Genomic DNA, 22442 nt, shown 5'->3' with positions numbered 1-22442 from the left:
ACTAACTTACCTAACTTTTTTAATCTAATCAAATTAGTTAAATGAGTCATATATTAAGGACCGGAGGAGTAGTATTTTGGAAGGAACCAACCAAACCGAGAACTGTGATGCAAATTGTTAAATTTTATATTTCTTAAAAAGGGATTTGTATATGAAAAGGCACACTTCACAGTTGTTATGCAGAGAAGCATCACAGAACTGTTGTGCAAATTAAACTACGCAGCAAATCAAATGTGGAAGTTTGACCCAAGGAGCAAATGAAATGCATTAAGCAGTCTTAATTGATTTTAATCACGGACATGTGCAAGGACTTAGCTAGCTAGAACATTTGACTAATTAAAAGCACTGATGTTGCTTTTCAAGGACCTGGTGAGAAAACTGGAACGACACCGTCACTTCAGACTAAAACAGAGAAATATTATAGAAACAAGCAGAAAGTGATATATAGATACATAAAATAGACGGACAACAATTGATCTTAGGAACTAGAAATGCTGTCCATAATGTTAGACACTACCTCCTTGCTTTCTCTCAAAACTTCAACACTTCGATTGAGTGTGGCACGCTTGCCAGCCATGGAAGGTGACTCCTTTAACAAGCTTTCAATTCCTCCGAAACTTGGAGACGTAAAACAAGCAGTGATTTCCTTCTCCAACTCCCTCTCTACCAGATTGTTAATGCTAAACTGCAGATGCAGGGCCATGGTATCAATCATCCTCCTCAGCACAATCCTCCAATAAGCCATCATTCTCATCTTCAGGTCACAAGCTTCGTTCAGCACTTCCATGTATCGTCCCAGATGACCGATCTCTATGTTGTTTCCAAGACCATTAATATTTGCAACACTATGACCTTGGAGCACAAGTTCAACGAAAGAGGACTGATGAGCCATCAGATTACTGTATTCAGTCATGTACTCATGCTTACACGTGTAATCTGTCAGCTTTTCCATTTCAATAGCCTCCTTTACATGCTTCTTTGAATTCTCTCTCATTCTCAAGATTAGATTTTCTCCCGCTCTGCATGTACATCTCTGAAGTTGGTAGTAGTGTTCTGAATGACGATTTATGACTCCGATCACCACTTTTTCCAGATAGTCCCACACATCATCAATGAATTGAATGGGTCTCGATGAGATTCCTCCGACTTTCCTCTTTAATAATGCCAGAAAAGCTGTGCGAGGCATAAAGTTTGGGAGGCCTATCCCCTTGGCTTCCTCCAAAAGCATTATTTCATCCATGAGGAACTTCTCTGTGCGGTTGCCTTCTGGAGATTCGTGGAGATCCTTTGAGTGCTCGTTGAGCTTCTCAACCAAACGAGCAGTACAATGCATGTTTTTGTCTTCTGGGTACTCATCAAATTCTCCTCTGATTAGAATTTTCTTTAGTGACTCTTTCACTAATCCAATTATATGCATGAAGGCAGCCATAGCATCAGCAGCACAAGTCAGGTTCTTTGGCAAGCTTTCTAGCTCAGAAAGCTGAGAATTGAGCTTCTCGTTGATTTTTCTCAACATCTCAGGTAGTGTTTTCGAAATAATTGAAGCTTGAAGCCGAACCAGCCTCTGAGCCAAAACTGGTACACCCACCATGGATTTGTCTATCTTTGACAGAAGAGGGTGATTCCGAAACAACATAGCTTCCTCTTTTCTAGCATCTTCATAAGACTCATCGTTAATTCGATTCCTGACACAGATATAACCAAGTCCGATGTTTACATCATCAGCAGTAACCTTTTCTTTCAATCCTTCAGGGGCCTTATCTGCTTTTGTTACTACGGCCAGAGTTCTCAAACCAGTTCTATCAACACTCTGTGACAACCTAATGGATTCACAGGTTGGAAAGTCAACAGTAGCTGATAGAACATTCAGAATGATAGTTTCTTCCGGTTTGATATACTCCATGATTATGTCTTTGATCTGGTCATAAATGTCCTCAGGCTGTCCATGAACAGGAACTCTGGTTATGCCTGGAAGATCCACCATGGTGAGATCGGGAACACCATCCTTCTTAACCACCAAAGTCAATGGGGTGTTGCAAATCCCTTTGGACCTCCCTGCAAGTTCTTCAGTGGCTGTGTTTATAGCATCAGAGACATTTTCTTCATCTGTTGACATGGCTGTGTTGTTATACTCCAACACAAGCTCCGGCTCCGGTACAGGGTGGTTCTGGAGCCTCATAATCAAGGGCACCCTCGTGCAGATTCCGTGCCCACGTGGTAAACTGATTCCTGCGAGAGATTCCAAGACACTGGACTTGCCAGAAGACTGGTCACCGACGACGACAATGCTCGGGAGCTGGATACCTTCTTTGGTAATGTTCAGACGTCTGAGGTTTTCGACAGCGTCAAGAATTGGTCGGATCGTTTCATTGTAGAAAGAGGCAATGGGTGGAACAACGTCGCCATTGGAGCTCTGAGGTTGGTGATGATCTGGGTCTAAGGACAAGGAGTGTATCTTCTGATTAACCCAGTCGTTGAAAGAATTCTTTCCCATTCGGCTGGATGTTTTTTTGAGTTCAGAGTTTACAAAAAAGTGAGAAGAGAAGCAGAGAAGATGTGAATTCAAGAGAACGAGTAGGGAGACTGTGGTTCATATAGAAATGTGTGAGCTGAGAACAATGAATCGCATGAAGGGGTTTGGAATTTTTGAGGTGAAAGAGAGATGGAAAGTTGGCGCATTTCAGTGACTTGCCCAAGAAGGAGGAGAGAAAAGAATATGTGCCAGTAACTTTGTAAAGTTCAAATATATTAATAATATTCGATGAATTAAAAAAAAATATAACAATTTAATTGAGAGTTTTCAACGCAAACTCAATCCATGGAAAATAATAGAATTAAAATATGTAAGAGATAATATTAAAAAAAAAATCTTTTTTTTTTCATTTTTTTGTACATTTTATCATGACTTGGAATAAAATATAATCATTATTAAGAATTACAAAAATGGCAACAAGGTTGTTTGACTTATAATTCATGAGGTTATAGGTTTAAATCTCATCATGAATTCAAACAGATTTTTTGCGCACAATTTTTTGTTTCAAAAACTTATTTAAAATGTTATTCTACAAAATCAGTTTTAGAACATGAAAATAGAGAATATAATCAAACGAATCCACAACCATCTTTTGATATTATCGGGCTACGAATAACTATGTGCAGATCACACTTGTGTCGTACGAAAGGAATATTTTTGTAAAAGCATGTGATTCTCAATTAAAAACATGATTGGTGCCCAAATAGTGAAATAATTCTCCTCGTGTATGTTGGGATCGAACCCTATTCTCCTTAACTAGAAGATAGGCTTGGAAATTGAGTTTGGATGTTTATCACTGAAGTAATGAGCATCAAATCTGTACTGTCTATATTAAAATTGGAGATTTAAGGGTATAATTTAATTTTTATATTTTTAGCAATTTAATGTTGACAAAATCTAAGGTAAAAATTATCGTTTAACTATCAGTTTTTCAAAAATAACTTTATATTTAAAAAATATTAGTTGAAAATTTTAATTATGTACTGTTTAAATTATATCTGCATGATGCATATGTCACCATCTTGACTATAACGCTCATCATGCTGAAGAACATCCAAAATGATTTCTGTTTTTTTTTTTATATTTATTTAACCTCACCAAAATGGTTTCTTTTTTTTTTTAAATATATATTTTGTCCCGCCCCCGGTGGGCCAACCTGACCAAAATGGTTTCTAATACCTTATAAATGAATGGAATCATTGTTCATAACCGTTCATATGCAAGATGCTACTTTATGTGACAAACACTATAAGGTTTGCTCAAGAAGGAGGAGAGAAAAGAAAATGTGCTAGAAACTTTATTGACTTGGCCCCAATATAAAGTTCAAATATGTTAATAATAAGAAAAATCATAAAAAAGACAGTCAAAATTAAAAAATTATAGACAAGGACCCATTCACAAAAATTGTTATTAAAACCTGTACTATTATTATCAAACTTATAGTATTGTTGTAACGGGTCCTTGTTTATAATTTTTCTATTTCAGCGGTATTTTTTTGTGATTTTTTCTCAATAATATTTGATGAATTATAAAATTATATAACAATTAAATTGAAGCAAACTCAATCTATGGAAAATAATAAACCAGAAATATGTAAGACGTAATATTTAAAAAAAACTTTTTTAATTTTTGTGTGTATATTTTATCATCGCTTGGAATAAAATACTACCTCCGATCCTTAATATAAGACCTTGTTTGAGTTTTATTTTGGTCCTAAATATAAGACTACAATCCACTTTGTTTATCATATCTATATATATTTTTTCTAAGTTAGTCCTTCTAACAATATTAATTCTAATCTATACACTTGATTAGTAAGTATATTTTTGGAAAGATAATATCTATTTATGATAAATAGCTAACTTAACTTGTTTCTTTAATCTCCTCAAATTAGTTAACTAGCTTTTATAATTAGAACTGGAGGTAGTATAATCACTATTGAGAATCACAAAAATGCCAACAAAGGTTCATAAAGTTTTTTGTTTAAATCTTGTCATGAATTCAAATCATGTTATTAATATGAAGATTGTATTTGTAGATGATTAATTGATTATTCTCCACTTTGCTATTTTGGATATGTCTTTCAAAATAATTATTTCAACAGATTTTTTTTAAAAAAATTCGTTTGAAAAATCTATTTAAAATATTATTCTACAGAATCATTAAAACATAAAAATAGAGACTATATCATAATCAAACGGATCTATAACCATGTTTTGATATTATGGGGCTACAAGTAACTAGGTGCAGATCATATTTGTCTAGTTACTCGAGTATGAAAGGAATATTTTTGTAAAAGCATGAAACTCTGAATTAAAAAGGTTATTTAACATGATTGCTGCCCAAATATAGTGAAATAATTCTGCTTGTGTATGTTGGGATCAAACCCTATTCTCCTTAATTAGAAGTGGGGCTTAGAAATTCAGCTTGGGTGTTAATCACTCAAGTAATAAGGTTCAAATCTATACTGTTTATGTTAGAATTGGACAGTTGAGATTTAATATGATTTGATTTTTATATTTTCAACAATTTAATGTTGACAAAATCTAAGGTAAAAATTCTCTCTCGATGGTCAATTTTTGAAAAATAATTTTTTATTTAAAAACTATTAGTTGAAAACTTTAATTATGGACTGTTTAAATTATATTTGTATGATGCACGCGTCACCATTATATTGAACACCATAACGCTAATTATGGTAAAGGCTAAAGAGCAACCAAAATGGTTTCTGTTTTTTTTTTTTTTTAGCTGACAAAAATGGTTTATTTTCCTTTCCTTTGTTTTCCCCCCACGTTTTGCCGACCTGAGGAAAATGGTTTCTAATACCTTATAAATGATTGGAATCAATATTCATGGCCGTTCATATGCAAGTGGCCATTTTATGTGACAAACTTTATAAGGTTTGCTCACCAAAAAAAAAAAAAGACAAATTTTATCAGGTTGGCTCTCTTCCCATTCCACGTCATATTTTGTACGGCAACTTGAAATGGAAGACTGGTGATTTGGAACTTCTTTTTTCTTCCCATCCTTTTCTCTCTCTGTTTTTTTTAACCATTAGATTAATACTTTAATGGTTTAGATTTAAATCTTTTTAAAATTATTATTAAATTAAAAAAATAAATAAATAAAAAATTACAAACCCTATTAATTCTAATTGTTTGCAAATGTAAAAGATTTTTAAAATTATTTTTATAAATAGTCTATAAAAATTAAAATCTCAATCATTGAAATACGTTAATCTAATCGTTAGAAAAAGAAGAAGGGAGAAGAGGATGAGAAGGGAAGATGTGAGGTTTTGAACGGACTCGTGGAAGGACATAATATTGCACAAAAAGATTTTAGAAGAATAATGTAATATATGTTATAATTAAGTAATTCATTAATTTTTTTGTGGTAAAAAAGTATTCTTTTTAATATCTTCAAATTAATCAAATAAGTTTTATATTAAAAATTGGAGTTAGTAGCCAATCATTCATTCAAGCCGTGCACGTCCGCGAAAAATTATTTTTTTTGTAACATATAATGTGGAGATGAATTACAAAATTATAAAACAATTTATGATATTGAGAGCTTTCTTTTTTTGACCAGATATTGAGAGCTTTCAAAGTAAACTAAATCAATGAAAAATAATAAACTCGAAACGTGAAAGACATAGTATTAAAAATACATCCTTTTTCCTTTTTTGTAAATTTTATCATTGTTGGTAATAAATATAATCATTACCGAGAATGACAAAATGTGCAGGTTAGCTAAAGTTGTTTGCCCATGAGTCGTAAAATTGTATCTGTTAATCTCATCACATATTCAAATCCTGTCATTAAATTTACAAAAGACATAATATTAATGAAATATTACATCCGACCGTAGTTATAATATCTTATTTATAGAGTATAAATAATATTATCTCTGGTCCTAATTATAAGACTCAGTTGACTAAGTTGAGGAGATTAAAAAAAGAGGTTAAGTTAGTTATTTGTAATAAATAGGTATTATCTTTCTTAAAATATCTTTATTAATCAACTATATTGGCTAGGACTACAATTATCAGAAGGACTATCTTGAAAAAAATATATAAATATGAGAGACAAAATGAATTGAAATTTTATATTTAAGACTAAAATAAAAATTAAAAAAAATCTTATATTAAAGACCGAAAGTAGTATCTTATAATTAAAAGTAGAGAGAATAAATCTTTATTCATATATTCAAAATGTCCTTTCCATGGCGGAAACCTTTTTTTCTTTTTGGTGATAACGGAAGCTTTAAAACGCTTGGTTCTGTTCCCACTGTCTTTTCAGTTTTCACATTGTGCGGGTCATCTTCCGTACACCTCTAAGTCAAGTCAATATTATTTTTTATTTGATGCCATGCATTTGTCCTCTTTCCTTCCGGCATTTGTTCCCTTTCGCTTTTGTCTACGCAAATTCTTTTTATCCTTCTTTTTCTCTCACCACCACTTTTCCTCATCAGAGCATCACCATGCTCTAATTTTATTTATTTCATTACACACACACATATATATATATTCCTTTCAGCGTCACTTTGAGCATTACCCTTAACATTAAATTTAGAAAAAAATAAAAAATACATAATTTTATATTTACTGAGGTAAAATAGTACGCTGATGTTAAAAAAAAAAACAAATTACCCGTATGAGGAAGATGAGCTCTTTCTTGACAGTCATATCAGTCATATGTCAGGTTGAAAAACAAAATCAAATTTACGTTATATTGGTCTCGTGTAAATAAATTTAAGGATCAGATTCTCAACCTCATCAGGGCATAAGATTCTTTTGGCGGTGTCCTATTATGTCTTTGCCTCTTCAAAATGAGGAGGAGGGAATAAAATTTTTATTTTGAACATAAATGTAGAAGGTAGATAATTAATTTACAAATATTAAAAATTAATCAAATTGATTATTTGTTAAAAAAATGTGTATCGATTCCTTAAAAGTACCCTTTAATATAATTTCCACAGAAAACTACTCCTTTATTGATTTTTTTGTTATGTACAATCAAAAAAGAGGAATTAAGAAAAAATTACAAATTTAAAAAATAAAATGAATTAAATATTCTTAGGACCAAAGTAAAATTTTTATTAGCTATTACATGTAAAACCTGAGGAATAAGTCACAAAGTGATTAGGACTCCTCTATGATGTGAGATTTACAAAATATAAGACTGGAAAATAATAATAAAAAATTGATTAACTAAAATCTTATAGGAATTTGCATGATTGTCGCTAGATCATTAGCTATAAAAGGCACTGATCAAACCCTTGCCATCTGAAAGTATCTAAGATTAAGGTGTAAATTTAATTTGCCCCAAAAGTTTTTTCCTGGGAGTACTAAATACCTGAATATTTGAAATTATAGTGATATTGCTCTCATCGTTAAAAAAATAACATTGACCATTTAAATAGTACTATTGACTATTAATATTTTTAATAATAACTGTCAATATTATTATGATTTTAAATTTTCAGAGCAAATTGGCACAAGAAAAAAAAAACTTCCAAATACCCACCGTTCCTGAGTAAAATCTTTTGAAGTGAATTTATATATATATATATATTTTGATAACAGGAGAAAGCAAAAATTAGTCTAGACTGGTAGGAAAATAGAAGACATCATCAGGCAACACCGAATGAAACCCAATGAGTTGAAGAAGCCCTCTTTTTGCAAGCCTATGAGCCGAAGCCAGTCTACTCTCTAGTCCCTCTTCGTCATCTCGCGGCAGCCTTGGATCAGCCCCGCCTAGGCATAAAGATTACTATACCCCTCATCAATCAGACGAACAGCATCAGAACAATCACTAAAAACACAAGACGTCCTTGTTTGATGTCCTCCATCCCCCTCTCCGATATGCAGCATCCAAGTACCCACAAGCCGTGCATGCCAATCTCTAATCTCAGTGCCACCTCTGCCCGTAACCTTCTCAGTTTTTAGAAGCTTGTTTGACTTTCTCCCGCTTTTTGCAGAGACCCACCCAGAGCCTAAAACGAGCCTATCCTTCCTCAATAAACAGTATAAGATCATTTTTACAGTGGTACTTGTTTCTTATATCGCGAATCCAGAGGTCATCATTCGGCTTTTTCATGAGACCCCACCCACCTTTCATCATGAAGGCTTTATTTTGTAGCACCGAATTAATGTCCAACTCCTAGCTCCCCTCTTTGCTTGTCTGGACACACCTCATCCCAATGTACTAGCTGAACTCTTCACTGCTCACTGGAGCAGCCCCACAGGAAACCCCGAGCATGCTCCTCCACCACCTCACAAATAGCCGTAGGGACTGGGCAAGTCTGCATGGAATAGAGTGGGGCTGCTTGGATAGCAAAATTGGCAAGTTTCCTTCTTTACTCTCCCATAATGAAGGGAAACTCCCAAATACTTACCCAAGTCCTGGTTGCTCGTTTAACGCAAATGCTCACTAATCTGCCGGCTTCTTGTACGATTCATAGTATTGGAGAAGGACAGCCGTGTTCTGGCTTGACTAACTTTTTGGCCAGGCCTAGGGCAAAACCTGTCAAGGCATCTTTTAATCATATCCACTTGCACCTTAACCTATATAAGTTTCTATTAAGAATACATGCCCACAAGTAAATGCTTGCCAAAAGAAGCTTCTAATTCATAACTGCAAGACTTGATAAAATTGATTACTTCATCATAACTCAATGCAATTGTCTCTTTAAATTTCTAACCCTAATGAGGCTTTAAAGATGAAGAAAATTATTCTGAAGATATGCCATCTATTTAAATTTTAAATCAAGGATATAGTAACAAAATATTAAATAAATAATATTCTTGAAGTTCCTATTTGGCAACTCATGCATCTAAAATAATATCCTAAAAATGTAAGCTACCGATAAATTTAAAAAGATTCTTAGGATAATTAAAAATATCTAAAACATATATCAAATCTTCCTAATAATCTCCCAAATACAAAGTGACTATTTTAAATAATAAAATTTCAATAAAAAAGTAAAATGAATTAATTGGAAGTGCAACATCCTGTTTTTTTTATTCTTATAATTTAACTATTTGGAAAGAAAATTATTTCATGGTAAATGAAATTTTACCATGTAATTATTTGAGAAAAGAGAATTTACACAAAACATTATTTATAAAAATAAAAGTGACTATAATATATTAGTAATAATAGAGATGGAAATTGCAAAGAAATAAAAAAAGAAATGAAATCAATTATTATTGCTATTATATTAAATACAAAATTAAAGAATGTAAAACAAAAATAATAAAATATATGCACACACAGTACCAAACCATCTGAGCAGGGGAGGGCTGATTCAACCCCCGTCATACCCCACAGTTTATTTTTTTTTTTTTTGGTAAAATCATACCCCCACAGTTTATATTAGAAAAGAAAAAGACCCAGAATGCCAGTCCAGGCTTTTGGCGGGTATAAGTAGGACGTGGTCTTCTGGTTTCCCTTGTTTCAGCGTACTTCAATGCCACCTGTGCTCAGGTGAAAAAAAAAAAAAGGAAAAAAAGGGAAATCAACAAGTTGGGTCTTGGGCTCAGTAGGATGATTTACCTTTATACATATAATTATAAAAAAAAAACCCTATTGGCCACTAATAAAAACCAGGCCCGAGCCCATCTGGACAAAGGAGAGGGCATGACCGATGTTCAGAAATTGAGGGAGTAATTATTAAAAGGGAGAAAATTATGAAACTTCACTCAGCCCTTTGGATGAAAATGAAATTAAGTTTTATGAGTGAAAAAACTTAATACCCTTATTTTATTTTTATGTTTTTCAAAAAGATCAATCGCGGTCCAAGCTCCGTGGGAGGACTGATATGAAAATTTACATAATAAATACTCCTCCGGTCCTTAATATAAAATTCATTTAACTAATTTGATTAGAATAAAAAAGTTAGGTAAGTTAGTTAATTATAAGAAAAGCGACACATTTTTCCTAAAACACCACAATCATCTTTCTTAATACCCCATTTCCCTCTTCTACTTGATTATAGTTGAAAGAGTATCTATAGGAATAATTTAGAAAAAACTAATAAATATAAGAAATAGGTCTTATATATAAGACCAAAACCAACTCAAGAATTAAGTTCTATATTAAGGACTGGAAGAGTAATATTTATATAGCACTCCGCTTGTTCAGTTAGCGGAAGAAAAAAGAAAAAAAAATTATTCAAAATAAAAAGAAGCAAATGTTATTATATCTTGCAATGATTTGTGACCAATTCTACGATTAGGTTTCCCATGTAAGTTCATTATTGGAAACGATTCGTGAATTCTGTTTATTTCAAAATAGGGTCTTCATTATTTAATGTTTTAAAACCTTTTTATTCAAGCGCCGGTTTGTAACTTACTTGGGCGTCTTTCACTTTTTGCTTCATACTACGTCTGATTTTAATTATATGAGTTAGTTCACTAATTTGAAAAGATTAAGAAAACAAATAGAGTTAGTTATTTATAATAAATAGATGTTGTTTTCCTAAAATATACTTATTAATTAATTGTATTGGTTAGAACTACCATTATCAGTAGAACTGCCTTTAAAAAATACATAAATAAGAAAGACAAAATAGACTGAGGTCTTATATTTAGAACTAAAATAAAAGTCAAACGAGATCTTATATTAAGAATCAGAGGTAATATGTGTGTACACAGATGCATTTTTTTCCTTCATATCTGCATGCCTCATTTATCTATACACACCCCCCGGGGGGGGGAAGGAACATATACATGTGGCATCACTAGCCAGCCGGGATACATCGTCCTCACGAAAAAATAGTATGTGAATTATTGGTTTCAATTTAAAATCAATAACGAAACTCATATAAAGCAGAATTATTCACTAGCCATAAACAATGATTTCCTCTCTTGGTATCGGTGTTTTTTAATTTCTTCTCATGCTTTTGTATTCAGTTCACCCATTTCTTTTTAAAGATTTATTGATGACTTCAATAATAGATAAATAATCATAATTATATAAAATAGAAAATTTAAATAGTTGCATATCCCGTTGGAGGAAAAAATATATTTTGGGAGAACGATGATGTAAAATTTTAGATTTCTTAAATGGGGACACTTCTGTGAGAAGGCAGACTTCGCTGTTTCTATGCAGAGAAGCAACACAGAACTGTTATGCAAAATTAAATTACGCAGCAAATAAAATTTGGGAGTTTGACCTAACGAAGTAATGAAAAACATTAAGCAATCTTAACTGATTTTAATCACGGACATTTGATAGAAGCATTTATGCTGCTTTTCAAGGACGGGGCGAGAAAACTGGAACGACACGATCACTCTCAGATTAAAAAAGAAAAGTATTACAGAAACACAATACCATCACTTCAAATTGAAACAGAAAAATATTACAGAAACACACTGAAAGTGATACATAGAATAGACAGACCCACACATATCAGAGCAGTTGACCTCAGGAACTAGAAATCTTGTCCATAATGTTAGAAACTACCTCCTTACTTTCTCTGAGAACTTCAACACTTCGACTGAGCATCGCACGCTTGCCAGCCATGGAAGGCGACTCCTCCAGCAAGCTTTCAATTCCTCCAAAACTTGAAGACGTGAAACATGCAGTGATTTCCTTCTCCAACTCCCTATCTATCAGATTGTTGATGCTGAACTGCAGGTGCAGGGCTATGGAATCAATGAGCCTCCTCAGCACAATCCTCCAATAAGCAATCATTCTCATCTTCATATCATAAGCTTGACTCAGAACTTCCATGTGCGGTCCCGGATGACCAATCTTTATGTTGTTTCCAAGACCATTAATATTTGCAGCACTATGACCTTGGCGCACGAGTTCAACAAAAGAAGACCGCCGAGCCATCAGCTTACTGTATTCAATCATGTAGTCTGGATTACAAGTGTAATCTGTCAGCTTTTCCATTTCAATCGCCTCCTTTGCACGTTTCTTTGAATACTCTCTCATTCGAGCAATCAGATTTTCTCCTGCCCTGCATGTCCGCCTCTTAAGCTGATAATAGTGTTCTGAATGGCGGTTGATGACTCCAATCACCACTTTTTCCAGATAGTCCCACACATCATCAACAAGCTGAATCGGCCTCGACGAGATTCCTTCGACTTTCTTCCGCAATAAAGCCAGAAAAGCCGTGCGAGGCATGAAGTTTGGGAGGCCTATCCACTTGGCTTCCTCCATGAGCATTATTTCATCCATGAGAAAATTCTTTTTGTGGTTGCTTTCTGGACATTCATGAAGATCTTTTGAGTAATTGTTCAGCTTCTCAACCAAGCGAGCCGTGCAATGCATGCTTTTGTCATCTGGGTACTCGTCAAATTCTCCTCTGATTAGAATTTTCTTGAGTGACTCCTTCACCGAGCTAATTATATGCATGAAAGCAGCCATAGCATCACCAGTGGAAGTTAGGTTTTTCGGTAAGCTCTCCAACTCAGAAAGCTGAGAATTGAGCTTCTCGTTGATTTTTTTTAACATTTCTGGAAGTGTCTTGGAAATAATTGAAGCTTGAAGCTGAACTAGCTTCTGAGCCAAAACAGGTACACCCACCATGGATTCGTCTATCTTTGACAGAAGAGGATGACTCTGGAACAGCATAGCTTCCTCCCTTCGAGCATCTTCATAGGACTCATCATTAATTCGATTCCTCACACAAATATAACCAAGACCGATGTTTACATCATCAGCAGTAACCTTCTCTCGCAATCCTTCGGGAGCCTTATCTGCTTTTGTTACAACAGCCAGAGTTCTCAAACCAGTTCTGTCAACACTCTGTGACATCCTAATGGATTCACAGGTTGGAAAATCAACAGTAGCTGAGAGAACATTCAAAATGATAGTTTCCTCAGGTTTGATGTACTCCATGATCATGTCTTTGATCTGGTCATAGATGTCCTCAGGCTGTCCGTGAACAGGAACTCTGGTTATTCCTGGCAAGTCCACCATGGTGAGATCAGGAACACCATTTTTCTTCACCAGCAAAGTCAGAGGGGTATTGCGAATCCCTTTGGACGTCCCTGCAAGCTCTTCAGTGGCTATGTTTATAGCATCTGAGACATGCTGTTCATCTGTTGATACATTTTTGTTATTATACTCCAAGACAAGCTCTGGCTCTGGCAGAGGGTGGTTTTGGAGCCTCATAATTAAGGGCACCCTCGTGCAGATTCCTTGCCCACGTGGCAAACTGATTCCTGCGAGAGATTCCAAGACACTGGACTTGCCAGAAGACTGGTCACCGACAACGACAATGCTTGGAAGCTGAATGCCTTCTTTGGTGATGTTAAGGCGTCTGAGGTTCTCCACAGCGTCAAGAATTGGTCGGATCTTCTCATTGTAGGAAGAGACAATGGGTGGAAGAATGTCACCATCGGACTTCTGAGGTTGCTGACTTGGGTCGAAGGACAAAGAGTTTAGCTTCTGAATAAGAAAATCTTCGACAGAATACCTTCCCATTTTGGTTGTGTGCTTTTATGAGTATAGAGTTTGCAGAAAACTGAGAAGACGTTTGAAGGGGTAGAGAAGGTGTGCATCGTGGACAATGATTCGGAAGATGGGGGTTTATATAGTAATGGGTGGCTTAGAACAATGATTCAGATGAACGCGTTTGGAATTTTCTCAGTGAAAGAGGGAGCTGGGATTATTGATGCCTTTTGGTGACTTACTCCGCAAGGAAAGACAAAAGAGATGGGTGGGAACTTTAGTGACTTGACTTCCTATAGGTGGTAACTTCGCATTGTATCTGATGTAATGTTCTCGTATATTTAATAACACAGTATTACTAATGTTGGAATGAATTACAAAGTTATAGTAGTATAGCCATTTGTGATATTAAGAGTTTTCCAAGCAAACTAAATCAAATATAGAATTAAACACTTTAAAGATACTACCTCCGGTCCTAATTATGAGACCCAATTGACTTATTTGAGGAGATTAAGGAAGTAAGTTAAGTTAGTTATTTGTAATAAATAAGTGTTGTCATTCCTAAAATATCCTTACTAATTAAGTGTATTGACTAGAACTATCATTATTAGAAGGATTATTTTGGAAAAAAAAAATACATAAATATGAGAGACAAAATGGATTGAGGTCTTATAATTAGAACCAAACAAAAAGTCAAACGGGGTCTTATAATAAGGATCGGAGGTAGTATAATATTAGAGCTAATTCCATTTTCGGGCTACATATGACTATCTCCGGATTATATTTGTCTAGAATGAAAGGAATATTTTTGTCAATGTACATAATTATCAATTTTTTTAAAAAAATTATTTTATGTGTGGTGCCTAAACTGTGAAATATTCTGCTTATCTATTCTCATATCTACGTTGGCAATGTATACACACATGCAGACATAAAAACTCACGTGTACTTTTCATCAGTGTCAATTAACATAACCATGTATATGCAAAATTCTTAATCCACAAAAATACAAAAGGTTAAGGTGGGTAAAGTATCGTAAAGTATTATACATCTATTATCCTAAATAAAATATTTTGTTGTACATCTAATATCTTAAAATATTTTTTAAATATATTTAACATCCCAAATCATATTTTGTTGCGTCCAACACCCTAGAATACCATTTTAAGTGCTTTCAGTACTCTAAATTATTTTTTTAATGCATTAAGCACTCGAAATTGCTAAGCATAAAATTGCACTAAAAAAAATACTACCTGGTCCTTAATTTAAGAATCAATTAACTAATTTGGAGAGATTAATAAAGTTATTCCTTCGGTTTTTAGTGTAAAACTTATTTAACTAATTTGATTAGATTAAGAAAGTTAAACAAGTTAGTTAATTATAAAAAATATGACATGTTTTTCCTAAAATTTTATAATTATTTTTTTTAATATCCTCCATTATCTTGGTTATGGTTGACGGAGTAGTAATAAAGGTAATTTTAAAAAATTGATAAATATGAAAAATAGGTCTTATATTAAAAACCAAGAATAATTTAATAATTAGATCCGATATTAAGAACTTAAGGAGTACTAAATTACTTAATTAGCATATGCTCTATGATCTCTTTGATATACATTAATTTACAAGTAAAAAAATTAGTTTAGATAAAAATAATAAATATAAATATTTTAAAATAATTTAATAACTTTTTTAATCTCTTTAAATAAGTCAATTGGATACTAGATGCACCTAAAAACACTTTAAAATGTGCCACAAAATATTTTCAAATAGGATTAATATAATTTTTTGTCTCCTAAGTTTGTTCTGATTTTAGTTTTAGTTCTCTCAAATTTTAAATCATAAGTGTTGGTTTTGGCAAAAAAAAAATATAGGTTTTGGTTTCTTAATGGATAAAATGGTTTATATTTTTATTAAATTATAAGGACTAATATTTTTAAAAAAACTTAAGGAAGTAAAACTTATAGTTTGAAATTTGAAAAATCAAAACCAAAATTATATTAACCTTTTAGAATGTTATATTCATGTAAAAAAATATTTTAATGTGTTGGATGCCTTCCATTAAAAAAAAAAATACGCGCAAAGATCACTTTATGTGACGGAAACTATTTAAGGTTTTCTTTCCCCGTTGTCTTACCTTAGTGTCCAGGTCATCTTCCGTACACCAACTTGAAATGGGCGGAGACCTTTTTTTTTGGGCCAAAATAAGCACAGAGACTTAACGCGAGAGTTTTGTTTTAGTCTTTTGTTTTTTGACGGAAAAGGGCTTTCTTTATAAAAATCTTCCTCTGGTTCTTAATATAGGACTCAATTTTTGAGTCGGTTTTGGTCCTAAATATAATACCCATTTTTCATATTTATCAATTTTCTCTAAATTACCCCTATGAATACTCCCTCAACCATGATCAAATAGAAGAAGGAGACGGGGTATTACAAAGATGATTATGGTGTTTTAGAAAAAATGTATCACTTTTCTTATACCTAACTAACTTACCTAACTTCTTTAATCTAATCAAATTAGTTAAATAGGTCTTATATTAAGGATCAGAAGAGTATATGAATTTAGTTTAAAAAAAATCAGATTGAAGAACAAATGATTTAACACCTCTAAGTCAAGTCAACATTTATTTTCTTTTTATTAGCCTTTTTATGCATTGGTTGTGCATTCGTTCTCTTTCCTTCCAGCGTTTGTTTTCCACCTTTCGCTTTTGTTTGTATAAACTTTTTTCATCCGTCTTTCTCACTCAGCGCCGCTTTTCCTCGTACAAGAATCATCGTCACTTTGGGCATCACCCTCACCGTGGGTTTTCTTTTTATTGGTTCATTTGAATTTAAAAAAATTATATTGAAATAAAAATAAAAAGGGAAAAAGAAGCGATGCGTTGTAAGCAGATAAAAAGAAAAATATTTTAATAGATAATTTTATATTTAATCAGATAAAAGTAGTACGTTGGTGGAAAAAAAAGGTTACGACAAATAAAATCAGAAGAAATGAAACAAGAAATTACCCATACGAGGAAGATAGGCTCTTTCTTGATAATCACATGGCAAGTTAAAAAAGAACAAAAGGGAATGAAATAAGTCATAGTACGAATTCGTTTCACTTACTGTTGGAACTTGGATTGGAAAAAAACCATTTCATCTACCTTTCTTTGTCTCTAACAGAAAATCGACATGTTGCGAATTGGCATAATCAAAAGTATGGCACGTGGCAAGGTACTAAAAATCAAATCAGTAGTTAAAATAATTGTAATTCATGTTTGAACAAATCATGATGTTGTGAAATAAACAAAGTTAGAAAGTAATAGATATATGCATAAAGAGATCGAGAATAGATACAACAGAAAGAGTCTACTTATACTATTCAGTATCTTAATGCAAATGAAATGCTTTATTTATAGATATAATTTTACATATCAAAGGTCTCTTCCATGTTAAATGATATACAGTTGATAATAAAATCCATGAATAGGGTGGGAGTTGAATTACAAAAATAATGGAATAATGGGGGAGTTTCTTACATCCTTTTGCAAAGATTGTTGAGGCTTCCATGCCTTTTATCGCTAAGGCTGTAGCGCTAAAAGCTCATTTAAAAGTAACACTAGATAATAAGTTTCAAATATTATTATTAAATCTGTTTGTCTGGATTTAGTTTCCTTTGTTCACTCTTCATTACCAAAAAAAAAAACACTTTCAGTGATGATTTTCAACAGCGATTTAAAAAAAAAAAAATCAGTGCTGAAAGTTTGGCTTTTAGTGGTGATTTTTTTTGTCGTCATTGAAAGTCTACACTAAAAGTTTTGAAAGGCAAACTATCAGCAGCAACTTTGTAAAGCTTTTTTTCCCCCCTAATATTTCTTTTTATCATCATGTTCTCCATAAAATAAGTGATAATTTTATATCTTTAGGCAAAAGATGGTGTAATTTTCAATTTTTTTTAATGATTTTCAAAGAATTGTATTCTAAAATTGGTATAGTTTCTTTTCAATAATTTAGATACAAATTCTTTGAAAAACCATAAAAAAATTGAAAAATACTCCATTTTTGCCGATAAGGTATAAAAATGTCACTCATTTTATATATAATGTAAGGATGAAAAAAAAAAGGAAAGTAGGAGAAAATTAAGAGACAATAGATGGCGCAGCCAAAAAGTGGCCGCTAACACTTCAAATCCAGCAGATGTGCTTACCAAGTTCTCTGCTTGGGTAATGATGATAGGGACACCCGCCACCATCCACCATCTAGTTTCAGATTAAGATGCTACTAGTATTGGATAGTTGTAAAATGTTTTGCGTTTACACTTCTTTGTTGGCTTTCATTTGATTGTTTTGAATGTGATTTGTGTTAGTATACTTTTTTTTTTTGGTCGGGAAAAAAAACACAACCTTGTACTTAAATTTTTGCATCATATATGAGGTTCATTAGGTGTCATTGCTTACTACTATCTCCAGTCTTAAATGTAGAAGGTAGACAAGGAATTGACTTTGATCTTAAATACAAGATCTCAATCTATTTTGTTTTTTAAATTTGTGATTATCACCCCAAAGTATCTTGTAACTGAGTATCCATAATAAGGGAGTTTTCGCACAATAGTAGCTATAATGCATATGATTAATCAGAAAGGGTAGTCTTGCCTAAATCAAAGCGAAACTCAATGCTTCTTGAAACAAACAATAATAATTGTGAATCTTACTTTAAAGAAGGTGAGAAAATGAGCGTGAGAGAATATAAGAACCTGTTGCTGTCGCCAAAAGAGAAGGATGCCATAGACCAAAGTCGGAAAAATGTAAGAGCTAGTGAGTTCACAAATGACAAAGCGCTAACCCCTAGAGATGAAGAATGGATGCATAAGGCTAAGTCAGAGGGATTGGGGGATGAGCAGGATTGAGGGGACTAACTAGGGTGACTAAATCTATAAACTTTTGTTGTAAATCTTCAAATTTTATTTGCTCATTTACACTTAAACACTTGTATTTGAGATTGTGAGTTCCATTATGTTATTTGTAAATTGCCTAATTTTTGTTGTAAATTGCTGAATTCCACTTGTAAATCGTTTAATTTCACTTGTTCACTTACACTCAAACACTTATATTTTGGGTTGTGAATTCTCTTGTGTTTCCCAAATTTGGGTTGTAAATCCATAAACTTTTATTGTAAATCTTCAAATTTTACTTGCTCATTTGCACTTAAATACTTGCATTTTGGGTTATGACTTCTATTATGTTATTTGTAAATTACCTAATTTTTGTTGCAAATTTCTGAATTTCACTTGTAAATCGTCTAATTTCACTTGTTCACTTACATTTTGACTGTTGCGTTTATTTTGTTATATATAGTTTTATTTGCATTTTATGATTGAATGGGTTGCTTGGCTTGGTGGTTTCAAGTCTTTTGGTGTGCCAAGGGGTCCTGGGTTCAAACCATTCCCTGGCCACTTTGTTTTAAACAAAAAAACTCCAGCCACCGGAGGTCCCGCTGGAGTTACTGTTCCGGCCACCGGTGACCGGACCCCGACGGCGGCCACCTGAGCGCCGGTGGCCGGACCTCCGACCTCCGGTGGCCGGAACAGTAACTCCGGTAAATATTTATTTTTTAATAAAATAAAAAGGGAGGGGTATTATTGTAATTTCACTCTAAAAATTAATATCAGATTGGTCCATTGGTCCTGCAGTGAGGTTTCAGAAAGTTTTGGGGGCTCTTTGATATTAATTGTCTTCTGCGGTCCTACAGTGAAATTTTCCCTTTTTTTTTCCTCGGTATGATACATATTTGAATGATTTCAACAATAGATAAATAATCATAATTATATAAAAAAGAATTAAATTAAAATTATTGCATATCCCATTGGAAGTAACCAACCAAGCCGAGAACTGTGATGCAAATTGCAAAATTTTATATTTCTTAAAAAGGGATTTGTATATGAAAAGGCACACTTCACAGTTGTTATGCAGAGAAGCATCACAGAACTGTTGTGCAAATTAAATTACGCAGTAAGTCAAATGTGGAAGTTTGACCCAAAGAGCAAATGAAAAGCATTAAGCAGTCTTAATTGATTTTAATCACGGACATGCGCAAGGACTTGGCTAGCTAGAACATTTGACTAGTTAAAAGCACTTATGTTGCTTTTCAAGGACCTGGTGAGAAAACTGGAACGACACCATCACTTCAGACTAAAACAGAAAAATATTATAGAAACAAGCAGAAAGGGATATATAGATACATAAAATAGACAGACAACATTGGATCTTAGGAACTAGAAATGCTGTCCATAATGTTAGACACTACCTCCTTGCTTTCTCTCAGAACTTCAACACTTCGATTGAGTGTGGCACGCTTGCCAGCCATGGAAGGTGACTCCTTTAAAAAGCTTTCAATTCCTCCGAAACTTGGAGACGTAAAACAAGCAGTGATTTCCTTCTCCAACTCCCTCTCTACCAGATTGTTAATGCTAAACTGCAGATGCAGGGCCATGGTATCAATCATCCTCCTCAGCACAATCCTCCAATAAGCCATCATTCTCATCTTCAGGTCATAAGCTTCGTTCAGCACTTCCATGTATCGTCCCAGATGACCGATCTCTATGTTGTTTCCAAGACCATTAATATTTGCAACACTATGACCTTGGAGCACAAGTTCAACGAAAGAGGACTGATGAGCCATCAGATTACTGTATTCAGTCATGTACTCATGCTTACACGTGTAATCTGTCAGCTTTTCCATTTCAATAGCCTCCTTTACATGCTTCTTTGAATTCTCTCTCATTCTCAAGATTAGATTTTCTCCCGCTCTGCATGTACATCTCTGAAGTTGGTAGTAGTGTTCTGAATGACGATTTATGACTCCGATCACCACTTTTTCCAGATAGTCCCACACATCATCAATGAATTGAATGGGTCTCGATGAGATTCCTCCGACTTTCCTCTTTAATAATGCCAGAAAAGCTGTGCGAGGCATAAAGTTTGGGAGGCCTATCCCCTTGGCTTCCTCCAAAAGCATTATTTCATCCATGAGGAACTTCTCTGTGCGGTTGCCTTCTGGAGATTCGTGGAGATCCTTTGAGTGCTCGTTGAGCTTCTCAACCAAACGAGCAGTACAATGCATGTTTTTGTCTTCTGGGTACTCATCAAATTCTCCTCTGATTAGAATTTTCTTTAGTGACTCTTTCACTAATCCAATTATATGCATGAAGGCAGCCATAGCATCAGCAGCACAAGTCAGGTTCTTTGGCAAGCTTTCTAACTCAGAAAGCTGAGAATTGAGCTTCTCGTTGATTTTTCTCAACATCTCAGGTAGTGTTTTCGAAATAATTGAAGCTTGAAGCCGAACCAGCCTCTGAGCCAAAACTGGTACACCCACCATGGATTTGTCTATCTTTGACAGAAGAGGGTGATTCCGAAACAACATAGCTTCCTCTTTTCTAGCATCTTCATAAGACTCATCGTTAATTCGATTCCTGACACAGATATAACCAAGTCCGATGTTTACATCATCAGCAGTAACCTTTTCTTTCAATCCTTCAGGGGCCTTATCTGCTTTTGTTACTACGGCCAGAGTTCTCAAACCAGTTCTATCAACACTCTGTGACAACCTAATGGATTCACAGGTTGGAAAGTCAACAGTAGCTGATAGAACATTCAGAATGATAGTTTCTTCCGGTTTGATATACTCCATGATTATGTCTTTGATCTGGTCATAAATGTCCTCAGGCTGTCCATGAACAGGAACTCTGGTTATGCCTGGAAGATCCACCATGGTGAGATCGGGAACACCATCCTTCTTAACCACCAAAGTCAATGGGGTGTTGCAAATCCCTTTGGACCTCCCTGCAAGTTCTTCAGTGGCTGTGTTTATAGCATCAGAGACATTTTCTTCATCTGTTGACATGGCTGTGTTGTTATACTCCAACACAAGCTCCGGCTCCGGTACAGGGTGGTTCTGGAGCCTCATAATCAAGGGCACCCTCGTGCAGATTCCGTGCCCACGTGGTAAACTGATTCCTGCGAGAGATTCCAAGACACTGGACTTGCCAGAAGACTGGTCACCGACGACGACAATGCTCGGGAGCTGGATACCTTCTTTGGTGATGTTCAGACGTCTGAGGTTTTCGACAGCGTCAAGAATTGGTCGGATCGTTTCATTGTAGAAAGAGGCAATGGGTGGAACAATGTCGCCATTGGAGCTCTGAGGTTGGTGATGATCTGGGTCTAAGGACAAGGAGTGTATCTTCTGATTAACCCAATCGTTGAAAGAATTCTTTCCCATTTGGCTGGATGTTTTTTTGAGTTCAGAGTTTACAGAAAAGTGAGAAGAGAAGTAGAGAAGATGTGAATTCAAGAGAACGAGTCGGAAGACTGTGGTTCATATAGAAATGTGTGAGCTGAGAACAATGAAGCGCATGAAGGCGTTTGGAATTTTTGAGGTGAAAGAGAGATGGAAAGTTGGCGCATTTCAGTGACTTGCCCAAGAAGGAGGAGAGAAAAGAATATGTGCCAGTAACTTTG

At 34.3% G+C, this 22442-nt stretch overlaps 3 protein-coding genes across 3 annotated transcripts; all 3 read right to left on the bottom strand.

The window, feature by feature from the left end:
• Positions 1-263: 263 nt before the first annotated feature.
• Positions 264-2617, bottom strand: LOC114739282 (dynamin-related protein 4C-like). Its single transcript, XM_028927335.1, has one exon. The coding sequence runs from the start codon at positions 2492-2494 to the stop codon at positions 479-481; it is 2016 nt and encodes a 671-aa protein (XP_028783168.1). The 5' UTR covers positions 2495-2617; the 3' UTR covers positions 264-478.
• A 9344-nt stretch (positions 2618-11961) lies between these two features.
• LOC114739409 (dynamin-related protein 4C-like) lies at positions 11962-13974 on the bottom strand. The gene has a single exon (XM_028927471.1). It carries the CDS (start codon positions 13972-13974, stop codon positions 11962-11964), a length of 2013 nt encoding a protein of 670 aa, XP_028783304.1.
• A 6213-nt stretch (positions 13975-20187) lies between these two features.
• LOC114739273 (dynamin-related protein 4C-like) lies at positions 20188-22228 on the bottom strand. The gene has a single exon (XM_028927326.1). The coding sequence runs from the start codon at positions 22201-22203 to the stop codon at positions 20188-20190; it is 2016 nt and encodes a 671-aa protein (XP_028783159.1). The 5' UTR covers positions 22204-22228.
• Between the last annotated feature and the right edge of the window lie 214 nt (positions 22229-22442).

Source organism: Neltuma alba, unplaced genomic scaffold (assembly GCF_004799145.2).
Source record: "Neltuma alba isolate B1F8T4 unplaced genomic scaffold, ASM479914v2 tig00002822_pilon, whole genome shotgun sequence".
NCBI lineage: Eukaryota > Viridiplantae > Streptophyta > Magnoliopsida > Fabales > Fabaceae > Neltuma > Neltuma alba.
The sequence above is the reverse complement of the archived record's forward strand: the minus strand, read 5'-3'. Positions and strand labels throughout refer to the sequence as shown.